Source organism: Argiope bruennichi, chromosome 7 (genome assembly GCF_947563725.1).
Source record: "Argiope bruennichi chromosome 7, qqArgBrue1.1, whole genome shotgun sequence".
NCBI classification, from domain to species: domain Eukaryota; kingdom Metazoa; phylum Arthropoda; class Arachnida; order Araneae; family Araneidae; genus Argiope; species Argiope bruennichi.
Window position 1 is genome coordinate 47,263,359 of NC_079157.1, and position 13,918 is coordinate 47,277,276.

Below are 13,918 nucleotides of genomic sequence, written 5' to 3' on the forward strand. Positions count from 1 at the left end.
TCTTTTTTTGTGCCAAATTTCATCCAGATTGGAATGGATATGTGCAAAAGGTTTACGTCGATTTTAAAACAAAAAGTTATCTTTCTACCGATTTACTGCAATTTCTATTAAATCAGAAGTTTAAAAGAAATGTAATGTGCCATGTTTCATTATTTAGTTGAATTTTTCAGTGTTGCAGTACCATATTTTTATCGCATTAAAATATTGTTACTTCATAGCTTGTCGATCCATGAAGCAGCTCTAGTATTTTTGATGAAGAGGCAATTCAGACCAAAGACTCGATTTCGTGCTGCTGCCATCCGAATCATAATAGAGGTAAGTCTTGATTGTCCTTTATATTTATAATATTTATCTGTAACTGCGAGAACAAGAGAATATATATATATATATTGTATTGCTACCATGCTTTTCTAGAACTTAATATTTCTGAGATAAGTATCTTTATCTCTTATGTCAACAATAATTTTGCTACTAATATCAACATAAGCGAGAAGACACGTAATGTGTCCTTCTGTACCAACTTCTACCCACCTATCTTGTTTGGAATTCTGTTATCAAAGCTAGTCATGAAATCATGGTGAATGCGTTGTCTTCTGCGAAAACGATCAAACTTGAATCACCAGTTCATAAGAATAGATCCCGATTGCAGTGTTATACAGCAAAAGTTATATCATGTAACTGCTTTGCATGAGTTAAAGCACTTTTGGTATGACCCGATGATAAAAGCTTTTATATTTATTCATTGTTATAACATGGAGCATGTTCCTGTTGAGTGTGCCTGTTTCGAGTTATTATAATTCACTAAAGTAATTAAATTTATAAAGAAAGAATATATAGCTTGGCGATACATGCAGGGTTCTCTAGAACTGGACCGACAAACTCAGAGTAGTAGGCATCGAAAGGAACAAAACTTGCAAAGGAGCATGGTGTCGCAAACTATGTTGAGAGTATTACGGATTGTCATCTCAGAGGCAGACATTAAAAGTATACTTAATATATTCGTGTGAATTCAGAAATCACTTTTATATTGTTGCAGACCATGAACGTTTCACATTCTAGTGTTACAGGTTTGCAGCCTACCTAGACCCAGTTTGGATCTAGCTTTCTTGTGGACAGCTTCGCTTCTTTGACATCGGTGGGTGATCTAGTATTGAAGTCTTTGCTTCACGGATCGAAAGCTCCAGATTCGAAATCCAATTCTTTTAACAAGATGACGAGTATGCTGATCTGATGGGAGCTGTATTTAAGGCTGGGAATTAAGCGTTTTTGCCATTTGTCTAATGTAGAAGCTTAGAAAAGGAAAGGATTACAAATTCAGATGTAATTCTCTTGAACTGTTTGCGGTTCAAAAGTCCGAAATAGCTCTTGTGTTGCATCAAAACTTTACAATTATATAACTAAACTAGTTTCTAAAACTCTATTTGAGAAATGAATTCAATCTGCTTACCTTATTGTTGATGACTTTGAGTGTAGTGACGTCTCTAGATGATGATGCGATATTGGACAGTGAACTAAGAGATTAATCTCAGCATATCTATCAAAAAGGTATACCATTTATGAGAGCTTACGAGATTCGATAAAAGATCCTGCATCCTTACAAACGGAATTTTTTAGAGGCAGCTAGCCCATTCTTCTTTCTCATGAACGATGCTTTCTTCCTCAAAGGACAGAAATATCTGGAACACCCATGACCGGCCAACAACAAGTGTCTTTGCACAGTGTAACCAGAGGGCCCAATCCTCAAAGGACAGAAGGCAATTTTAATACTCGAAAAAGATAAGAACTAACTAGGCTCATAAGACACATCCTCAATCCTATCAGGAGCAGTATTTTTTTTTTTTTTTTTCAATTTTTCAGAATTTGCATCTTAAATAACTTTTACTGTCTAGAATCAATTTCAAAGCAAAACATAAAAACAAAAATACAAAATATGCAGCACATATAAACTCAAAATGGACCTGCAGTAAAATACGCGGCCAATGTATGCATCCATCATGAAAGCGAAAATATTCGTTGAATCCAAGGGCCTTTCAGATTTCTGTCTTTAAACCTATCCGAAATCCAGAGATTTCAAACATTCATTGAAAAATATATTCTTTTGCTGTAAGATAATAAATATGGAATGATTGAAAATATTTATGATTGTTGCAAACAAAATATTCCAATTTATGTAATATAAAATGATCACCCAAATCCTTATTTTTCCTTAGTATGTATATCCGTTGTAATTGTAATTTCTATCATTATTTTCCTGTGTGTTCAAAGAACAAGTATTTTTATTAAATGTGCGCTATTTATGGATAGCATCATTTGTGCATTTATTTTTCTTAAATTATTCATTTCCTGGTTCATATTTTTTACTACCATTTTATGATTAAATAAACTAAAAGATATCATCTTCTTAGATTCTATTATTAAATTGCATGGAACTTAAAAATTTCGCTAAACAGAGAAATTCAAATAATATTTCTTGCATTAAAATACTTTGGATAATATTAGAAAAGAAAGGAGTTCCATTTTTCCTTGTTATTTCAAATTATTAAAATACCTTCTAATGGGTAGTCTGTAAAGGTACATTAAACAATTGCCCTAGATACATTTTCGAATTTTTCTCAAACAAGACATGAATGTTTAATGCATCGTTAACTTGAAAAGAAGCCTTCGATTAAAAATCAGCTTTTTCGTTCCCAAATAATTTCTGAGAACAAATTACTGAATCTTTAATGATGCCAAACGATACTCATTTTCTATAAAATGTTAATCAAAGGAGCCAATTCCAATCTATTAAAAAAGTAACGAAGGAATTTCATAAAACTCAATTTCTATTCGAAGAGTAATTACTTATTTTTAATGCGACCTTTACGAAACACTCAGCTATGAATAATTTCATTTTAATAAAAAGGAAATGGAATCATTTGAAGTAGAATATTAATTTTTGTTTCCATAGCAACGTCGAATGAGAAAGGAAACCAATAAGATGCAAGGCCAAGTCTCAATAGAATCGCAAGACAGCATCCACAAGGCGAAGCCAAAAGCCTTTAGGTAAGATGCCTGATTTAAATTGAATTCCAATGTTCAAGGTAGAAAAAAAAGTTCTGAGACTTCCAAAAAATCTTTTTTTTTTTTTTTTTTTTGATGCTGAAAATGAATAAAAGTATTAAGCGATTGCTTGAAGTCACATTTTTTACTCTTATTGACTTATGTCCAGCAAATATAGATGGGTATTATCAAAAAACTGAAATATCGATTTCCATTTTAGCAAAATATGAAGTAAGAAAATATTTGTTATAGTTGTTTAATTTTGTTGACATATACTTTTTTTTCTTCTGCTAACAGAAAAATAAAATAAAATTTTCTTGAGAAATTGCTCACTCAATTAAAGATCATCTCAAACTTATTCGAAATAAATTTATTAGCCTTGAAGTCTCCCATTTTTAATATTAAGAATAATAAGGAATGGTTTCAGATGCCTTTTGTAAATGGATAGGTATTCGTTTTTTAAATGTATAAAAAAAAATAGATTTTTCCGCTGTGTTATCAATTCTTTTAATTTTCCTTTTATCTTTTAAATAAGAAAATTAATTTGTTGTATTTACACGAAAATTTTTTTCACGTTCGGTGCAATCTTCGGCTATTTTTTTGCTTCTTTTTTGTGAGGTGATCAATGCCCAACAATTTATGATGTGAAATATCTGAATTAATTTGCTTTAACATGCAAATTAATTTATTTACTATAATATACAGTGTCTCACAAAAGTGATGGGACACTTGTGCTTTACAAAAGGAAACTGTAATAAAATAAATAAATAAACATGTACAAAAAATTTTTGGGTGTGTTTCATATTTAAAGTTAGTAACAATTATTACATAACATACATTTTGTCAAAATATTAAAATATTAATTTAATAAAATTACAATTGTTTAGAATGGAGCAAAAAATGGCTCACATAAGTGATGGGACACTTACTTTTCCATCAAATATTTATCCAAAAATTTTACTTTTTAAAAGGTTTTAATATTTTGTTGGATTTCCTTTTACTTTTAAAACATGATTTAATCTTCTTGGGATGGATTCGACTAATTTTTTTTTGTGATTTCTGGAGTGATTTTACCGCATTCTTCTTGAAGCACCGATTTTAATTGCTGTTTTGAAGAAATGGTGTATTTGTGAATTCTTGATCTCAATTCTTGCCAAATATTCTCTATGGGATTTAAGTCTGGGGATTGTGGTGATATTTTTATTATTTCAAGACAGTTATACAGCAGCCAGAGTCTAACGTTCAAAGCAGTGTGCTTGGGGTCATTGTCCTGGTAGAATTTAAAATCGTTATGAAGGTTCAATTTTCGTGCTGAAGATTTCAAATTTTGCTTTAAAATGTCAATATGCTTGTATTGATCCATTATACTGTCAATAAAAACAAGATTACCGACTCCAGCGGACGACATACACCCCCATACCATAACTCCTCCTTCACCATGTTTTACTGTTGGCACCAAGTTCTGTTTGCGAAATTTTTCCCTGGGTTTTCTCCAAACCAAGCTTCTACCGTCAGAACCAAATATATTAAATTTACTATCATCAGCAAATATAACTTTATTCCAGTAATAAGAATTCTTATTTATGTTGGATTTTGCGAAAGGTAGTCTGAGTTTTCTATTCTTTTCACTTACAAAGAATTTTTTTCCTGGCTACTCTACAGTGATATCCAGCAGATAGAATTACCTTTCTAATAGTCTCAGGATTAACAATTATTCCATATAATGCTTGTAAATCAGCAGCAACTTTAGAATCACTCTTTCTTGGATTTTTTTTGATATTTCGAATGATAATTCGCTTTATTCCATTGGATAGTTTTGATGGTCGGCCAGGTCTTCTTTTATCCTGAATAATATGATTCTTTTTATATCGTTTAATGATATTGAAAACTGTTGAATGACTCAAGTTAACTGTTTCAGCAGTTTTTCTAATAGATTTTCCACGTTCAATATGCGAATTAATAACTAATTTTCGAATTTCAGGCCAAGTTTCTTTTCGTTTAACAGTCATGGGTGCACAGAGCTAAGAAACACAAAAATTCCAAAACAAACTGGAGAGAAATACTGCAGACGATTTTATAAATTATTGCCAATTGCTTTTGAGTAAAAATAAAACCACCAAAAATATTTTTATTGCTTATTTCAGACGATTTTTGTTGCATATCTAATGGTGTCCCATCACTTATGTGAGCTATTTTTTGCTCCATTCTAAACAATTATATTTTTATTAAATTAATATTTTAATATTTTGATAAAATGTATGTTATGTAATAATTGCTACTAAATTTAAGTATGAAGCACACCCACAAAAAATTTGTACATGTTTTTTTAATTTATTTTATTACAGTTTCCTTTTGTAAAGCACAAGTGTCCCAACACTTTTGTGAGACACTCTATGTGTATGTGTGCTTGTATGTGCACCTGTTCCTTAACACTTGGAACGATTAATTGCATTGTTAAAAACTTTCTATGTCGTTCTAAAAGGAATGAAATGAAAATGAAACGATTTTTTATCTTCTTTTTGCCATAGCTTCGGAAGGTATAATTTTTTAAAAAAATATTTTTTACATTTTCTAAAAATTTAAAGTGTTAGACTATTTAGCGATATCAGTATCTAACGAATCTGTTGCATTTAAAGTCATGAAAATCTGCCGTAATGGGAATTCAATGAACCTAGATATACGAATTTTGAAATTTAATTTAGAAAATTTTTATTTAATATTTTAAGTTGTTTTAGACAATTTTGCTTTAAGATTAATATTTATTCTTTAAGTTGTGTTAGACTGAGTATTTGTCCATCGAATTATTATGATGTTTTTAAAAATTGCACCATTTAAGAAAATTAATAACTGTAGCGCTAAAATATTTGTTTTGTACCTCTGAAGTATCTACTCAATTTTGAGAAATTTTTTTAATGATAATAAATTTTCAGAAGAAATTTAAAAATAAAAAGTAAAATTCCTGCACTCGACATTATAGATTTGATTTTTTTTTAATTGAGGTTTTCGAAGAGCTATCAAAACATCTTTATTCATCAATTTTTAATTAAATATTTCATTGATATATTCAACAAAAAAAAAAATTCCGTTGATTAGTCGCAACAATGCGGCTCTTCGCAAAGGAGTTTTACTAAAATCTTTTTCTGTTTAGGACAGAAACAAAATAACGAAATAAACAATCATGGGAATTATTCTTGCGTAATATAAATTTTAATAGCATCGTTTGCAGAAAATTTCTCTTTTGGCGTGTCTTTATTTCCTGTTTTTCTTTATTTATTACAGTTTATATCGTCTGTAATTTACCAAACGATATCATTGTGATGAAGAAAAATAACCTTGCAAAATCACTAATATTTTTTTCTTTTGTTTTCATAAATTTGTTTTATGTTATTGTGTTTTTGATTTCGCTGATATTCATTGTATCATAACTAAAGCCATGAAGGTTCTGCTAGTTTCAAGATAATGTCAAATAATTAAATTCATATGGTTGTTAGTTCAAATTTTATCTTGCTTTGTTCTTACATTTTAATTATCAGATGTCGTATGTTTTGGAGTATATTTTGACATGAAATATATGAATTTGAAAATATTTTGATTATATATGAATTTGAAAATATTTTGATTATATATGAATTTGAAAATATTTTGATTATATATGAATTTGAAAATATTTTGATTATATATGAATTTGAAAATATTTTGATTATATATGAATTTGAAAATATTTTGATTTAATGTACTGTAGATATGATTACTGTTATGAAATGAATTATTTCATGCGTTATATTTCAAATGAAATTGCTTTGATTTTTTTAAACGAAGTATAATTAATATAGGTCGAAATTTAATTTCAGTAAAATTTTGAATACCGGATGATACGATGATTTTCTTTCTTTTCTCCAACTCGAATTTCTTTCTAAATTTCTACTTTAACAGTTGTATATGCTTTGATATACCGTTAAATTAGGATATATTTGTATAAATTTTTTCAAATAAAAGAATTCTTTATATAATGTAATCATTATATGTTTTTTTTTCTGTTATAGTACAAGTATGGGGCTTACAGCAGAATCTAACTGGAGAAACTTACCTACAAGAGGTAGGCTCAATTCAACCCTTTAAATAAAAATCAGTATTGAAATATTAATAAAAAATTTCTAATATATAATATATGCGTGTGACATACAAAATAATTATTGTAGTTGTCAAAGATTTGCACTTGGAGCTTTTGAAGAATCTTTATGTTCTAAACCTTCCTAATTGTAAAACAACCACTTTTTCAAATTAAGCCTATATGTGAATATGATAATTCAAAAATGAAAAGAGCTAAACTAACCGCATGCGGTGATTGGCAAGATTTATTACTTCTAAATTTTCAATTAAATATTTTATATAACTTACTTTTGTATCAAATTTTGAGTCAAATCTATCAAAGAGTTAATAATCGATAAGTCTGTACTTTTAACTGCACGATCTCAAAAGAGCGTTAAAAAAAAACTCTTTGAAAATAAAAATCTGAGCATTAGCAACGTTCTTTGCCTTGACTAAGTCCCGAAATTGTTAGAAGAGAGATTATGCATTTATTAAACAGTGTGCAAAAAAGTTTCAGGGAGATCACCCCTGCTGATTTCTTTTAAATTGAATTTTAACATGTAATGTGGTCAAAAATTGGATAAATAATCCTATTCACTAATACATTATTTATAGCCATAAACTTTGTATTAATTAAAAAAAGGTATGCTGACAATAAAGATAAAATATGCTTATAAGCAGTTTACCTTTAAATTAGAATAATAAAAAATGGATAAGAAATTGGACCATAAAAGAAAGGATAAACATTTTACATCTTCAAAAGTTTTGACTCTTAAAATGTGATAAATGCATAGTTATGTAATCTTTCTAATGCTTCATGAAAATAAATACATACTGCGTTAAAATTTTACTTTTAACTAGTTTATTTTATTTATTTTTTTTCTATATGGAACTGCGTAGCTTTTATAAATAAAATCAACTACTTGTGAAATATTTTAATTTGATTTTTGCAGAAGAAGGATTGTGTCGCCTGGTAAAATGGATTATTCAAGCTCCTCTGCTGGTGGTTTTGCACTATACCATCCCCGATTGCCGAAAGGACAGGTGGAGGAAGTTCTTCCTCCTCACCTTCTTCACCTCCATCGTGTGGACGGCCATCTTCTCTTACGTCATGGTGTGGATGGTGAGTTTTGCATTACTAATTGATCACTTGAATGTATTCATTTCCCATAAATAAAAAAGACCATCAGGAATATGTGAATTAAAAGCTAATAACTCAATTATAAACTTCTTCTAATGGGTACTTCATGGTTCTAGTGGGAAGTCAATGTCTCAGTTATAAACTTTCGATGTGTACTTCATAATACTAGCATCATCTACTAATGGGAAATCACTGGCTCAGTTCTAAGCTTCCAATGGATTAATAGATACTAATAGTGCTAGTGGGAAATCACTGGCTCTGTTATAAGCTTTCCATGGGTATTTCATGGCACTAGCATCATCTTCTAATGGGAAGTTGAGGGCATAGTTACAAGCTTTCAATGGACACTTCATGGTACTAGCCTCATCTACTAGTGAGAAGTCAATGTCTCAGTTATAAGCTTTCAATAGGTTCTTCATGGCACTAGCATCATCTTCTAATGGGAAGTTGAGGGCTTAGTTACAAGCTTTCAACGGACATTTCATGGTACTAGCCTCATCTACTAATGAGAAGTCAATGTCTCAGTTATAAACTTTCGATGTGTACTTCATAATACTAGCATCATCTACTAATGGGAAATCACTGGCTCAGTTCTAAGCTTCCAATGGATTAATAGATACTAATAGTGCTAGTGGGAAATCACTGGCTCTGTTATAAGCTTTCCATGGGTATTTCATGGCACTAGCATCATCTTCTAATGGGAAGTTGAGGGCATAGTTACAAGCTTTCAATGGACACTTCATGGTACTAGCCTCATCTACTAGTGAGAAGTCAATGGCTCAGTTATAAGCTTTCAATGGGTACTTCATGGCACTAGAATCATCTACGAGTGGAAAGTCAATGGCTCAGTTATAAGCTTCCAATTAGTATTTTATGATGTGAATGCCATAGGTATTCTCAATGACACTCGTAAAATGATGTCTTAATAGTAAGCATTAATAGAATCTATGTTTATGTACTATTACTAAAATAATCCGAAAATTCTCCTTTGAATTCGATTGCAAAAAGTCCAATAAGTTCAATATTGAATAACGATGCGTTATTAAACACGAAACACATGTGACAAAGCACATTCGAAGCGTACCAAAAATATAACTTGCAGGAATCGCAATTGAAAACCGAAGCAGCTCTAAATTTTGTATTCAGTCTATGGAAAGGAAGATTTATAAAATACGCACTCCATTTTTTTCATCATACAACGCAGTACAAAAAGTATCATATAAAGATTTCATAGAGTGAAATTTACAAAACCATATTAATCCTATAGACCTTCACAGCCAAAGTTCGATAGATTTCTTGTGATTAGAATCCAATATGAAATAAATTGTCCATAATTAAGGATCTATTTTGTTAGCCATCTTGATATCCTTCAATTTTGCAGGTCGTTGTTGATATCTTGTTTTCTCTTAGGTAACTTTGGTGGGCTACACCCTTGGCATTCCGGACAGCATCATGGGAATCACTTTCTTGGCAGCAGGAACGAGCGTGCCGGATGCGTTTGCTAGCCTCATAGTAGCGAGACAAGGTTGGTAGGCAAAAAAGTCCTGAATAAAACATACTGTTTTCAAGATTTGCACTGTTTTCACTGTATAATATATGAGTTTTTGTAATAAATTGATGAATTTTATGCAGCATTTAAGGACTATCTGGTATATTCGATAACATTTTTTCTATCAAAATAGAGATATGCAGTCGAAAATCAACTATCTTGTTATGGATTTCGGTTTAACTGATTGAGAATTCTGAGACTCAAAAAGTTTCTCAGAAAAATAAAAATGGATTTACCTGTGAGCTTTTAGGTAATGCATATATGCAAATAGTTCCTAGAAATTCAAACCTCTAATTCGAAACAAAGCATGATAATAATTTTGTCTTGATTTTACTTGCAAAATTACATAAACTTCAAGAAAACATTCTGTATTTCATAAGTACCTCCAATATTGTAATCCAATATATATGCAAATTGCAGTACGTAAGGTATCTTCGGAGATTTCTATTTATATTAAAAACTTTAGCGGTATTAATTTATGTACTATCAGCCTTTGGGTTTTATGCATAACTATTTTTACATCACGCAATTTATAGAAAGTATGTCAGCTTAAGAGAAGAAGTATATAAAAATGAAAATAATTAATAATCTTGATATAATTTTCTTCAGCTGTACAGGTTTTTTTTTAAAAATCTGAGATCTTATATTGTTAAAAATTATATCTCATCCTTAGGAATTTCTTCTCTGCTCATTTATTATAAATTTTACCATTTGAATATGTAAGTGAGAATCAAAAACACTATAAAGTCTACCTCCAAATTCTCACAACTTTCGTCAACTGTCAAGCCATAATCATTTTAAATCTAGTTCCATTCTGGCAAATTATCATTTGAAATATATATATATATATATATATATATATATATATATATATATATATATATATATATATATATATATATATATATATATATATATATATATATATATATATATATATATATATATATATATATATATATATACAAACTTGGTGACCATGCAGTATTTTTTAATCATATTTTAATGCCGCCATTTTAAAACTGAATAATATTTTAGGGCTAGGAGATATGGCAGTGTCCAACAGTTTAGGCAGCAACATCTTCGATATTCTCATTGGATTGGCTTTCCCATGGTTCATGCAAACGGCTCTCATAGAACCCGGATCTATCGTAAGTGCCACATTTTCTGTATATAAACTGTGTATTTTAAAGTTAAAATTTTGTAGATATTATTTGTACACCAGATTTATCAAGTTGACCTATCGCCAACACAATTCCACGAGAAATGATGGCTTTCCAAAGGAATTGTTTTGTCGAAAGGGCGATTTGTCCCAAATAGTGTGAACGATTTTCGTTCTGAAACATACTGATTCGTTAGAATTCGATATTAAAATTTCATATTTGCTTTCAGGCTGTTATCAACAGCAGAGGAATGGTTTATTCTGTTATACTTCTCTTCATGACAATTATTATTACGGTAAGTTTGATATTATTAAAAAGTTAACTGTTTCGACCTCTTCGGAAAATGCGCATTTAAATAATACTTATCTAATGCGCATGTAACTCTAATTTACTCTATATTACTCTAATTATTCTGAATTACTTAATACTCCTGACAAATAAACTCATCATAACGCAAAATGTTGAACTTTTTCCAAGACGAGTCTACTCGTCAAAAAGTTAACTGTTTAATCTTATAAGAGTTTGAGAATTTTTAGCATTTTTTTCACCTAAACTTCTCTATAGGAAAATAAATTTAAGAATTGTAAATCTTTGGAATAACGGAAATTGATTTTTTTTAAAAAAATTAAATACTATATCTATAGCAAAAAGTTTTCAAAATTTATCCAATCCAAAATATAATGCTGTTGTAAAATGAAATGATTCGTCCAGTTCAGGAAATATATTGTCACGTAGGTACTTTAGTGTGGCACTCAATGACACACACAAGAAGTAGAGCTAAACCAATTTATTAACTCAACTTTGAACTCAAAATACAGTGACTGAACAGATCATCTGCTCTCATACTAGCAGGGAAAGTTCCAGAATACTTTTCTGGAGACAGTAAGAAAAGTCCAGAACACTTATCTGGTAAACTAAAGAAATGTCCAGAATCTTCTGGAACATGAAACAAAGGAAAGCATAAAATCAAGGAATTAAATATTTACACAGACTGTGAATCGCATTGTCTCTAGCGGGATTCGAACTTACGATATCTTGATTAAGAGACTAGTGTTATGACCATTAGGCCATGAAGAGTCGACTGCCTCTTTTCAATGCGGCAACATTTTCAATGAATATACAATACTTAAATCTAGAAATTTGTCCGAATTTCTAATCACATATATTTCATATTTTCTTCATGAAATAATTCGAAATAGAACAAATCCCTAAAAAAACGTAGCGATTAACCGATAAAAAAATTCGTCAAAAATGTATTTTTACTCACTGACGATGAACATTAATGACACATGATTAAGCTAAAAATTCGCCAATAGTACGCGTTAACCATCTGATTTTTAAGTTCATTCAAATTGAGGTATCTGTGAATATTGGAACGACCGAGTTTCTCTCGAAAAAAGAAAAACATTCTCCCTCCTTCTTTTAAATCAGCAATAACAATCAGTGATCTTAAAAGGTTGGTTTATAAGAAAGGAGCCTGTTTAACTGTTGGCATTAAGAAATTATATGATCGGACATCTTTACAAAATTCCTTTAATTCCATCTGGGCGAGTGTCTCTAATGAACAAAGTTCTCACCATGGATATTAAAACTAAGGGAAAGGAAATTTTACATTGATTAATCTGTCGTCACAGACACTAGCCGTAATTTTGTTGAATGGGCATTTGGAACCTTTCAGTATTGATAAAGTTAATATACAAGTACCTCATTTGACATACTATCTTATCAAGATTACAGCTTTCTATTGAAACTAGTATGGGCTATACAATAATGCCAATTTTGAGATTTATGTACAACTAACCCTAGAACATTTTGACATTCTTACTCATATTTTTAAATTTTTAATAATAATTTTTAAATACCAATCTAGATTCTTCTCTTCTTTTAGATCGCAGGTATCTCCCTGAGCCAATGGCAGCTGACTCCCCGTCTGGGGATAGTCCTGCTGAGCGTGTACGCCCTCTTTCTGGTCATCTCCATCCTGCTGGAGTTCAACTTCCTCGGATATGTGAATCCGCCCATGTGCCAAGACTGAGCTTCGTGCCCACCCTCCTTCCCAATTCGGATATCATCTCCCCCCCCCTTATCTCCTCTCGTCTCTCTACCTTGTGGTTAGATATTGTGGATTTGTCTACAAGTGGGAATGATCGTATCAGATGTAGTAATGCTGTACGCTCAACAATAGGAAGACTGATTTCAGATAAGACGACGCCCTGATAATGACAATGAAGAAATATTTAAGGTGGGTTTACATTCGCCCAGTTATAAGACGGCCAGTAAGCAGCACATGCGTAAGAAATCTGAAAAATGCTGTTCGGTCCATGGCAAGTACTTGCCGCTGGACAACATGCCGCTGTATTTTATTTATTTCTTACTGCGCACTATTTCTTACTTAACACCACCAAATTCTGCGTTTATAGAATTTGGTGGTATTTTTTGAACACATATCATAGATTAATTCCGACATTTTTTGTTTTTTTTTATGCAAGTTTTTTTCTCCTATCTTATTTATCATTTTTTCTATAGTTTTCCAGATTTAGTTATGTGGCGTTTTTTTTTTTTTATTTTACCATGTTTCTTTATGTAAATATCCATCATTTTAAATTTTTTTCACTGTGAAAAAGAAAAATTCAGGGACGCCAAAACGGCAATTTATAGCCGAGCATGGAATGCTTTAATCTATCTTATGAAATTGTTACATAAATTTCCCTTTCTGCGCATTCTGTGTCTTACTGGCTGTCTTATAACTGGCCGTGTGTAAACCCAGCTTTAAAGTTAAGAATGTCTTCGATTAGTATAATCGGTGATGATGCCGGTCTCTTTTTAAAATTCTTTACCGTTTTTCTTAGTTCTGTAATTGTAAATTGTAAATCTATAACATGCTTTATCAGTAGTTGCTTTCACAAAAATCGCAACCACTAAATAAATCCATAAAAC

General features: G+C 30.7%; 1 protein-coding gene across 1 annotated transcript in view; it reads left to right on the plus strand.

Annotated features, from left to right (window-relative positions):
• Positions 1 to 13,016, plus strand: part of LOC129975363 (sodium/potassium/calcium exchanger 4-like) — a 110,983-nt gene extending 97,967 nt beyond the window's left edge. Inside the window, exons 9-16 of the mRNA XM_056088426.1 lie at positions 219 to 315; positions 2,948 to 3,042; positions 7,083 to 7,135; positions 8,082 to 8,251; positions 9,680 to 9,794; positions 10,857 to 10,969; positions 11,211 to 11,276; positions 12,870 to 13,016. Coding sequence (XP_055944401.1) covers positions 219 to 315; positions 2,948 to 3,042; positions 7,083 to 7,135; positions 8,082 to 8,251; positions 9,680 to 9,794; positions 10,857 to 10,969; positions 11,211 to 11,276; positions 12,870 to 13,016 — 856 coding nt within the window. The remainder of the gene's footprint in view (positions 1 to 218; positions 316 to 2,947; positions 3,043 to 7,082; positions 7,136 to 8,081; positions 8,252 to 9,679; positions 9,795 to 10,856; positions 10,970 to 11,210; positions 11,277 to 12,869) is intronic.
• The last annotated feature ends 902 nt before the right edge of the window (positions 13,017 to 13,918 follow it).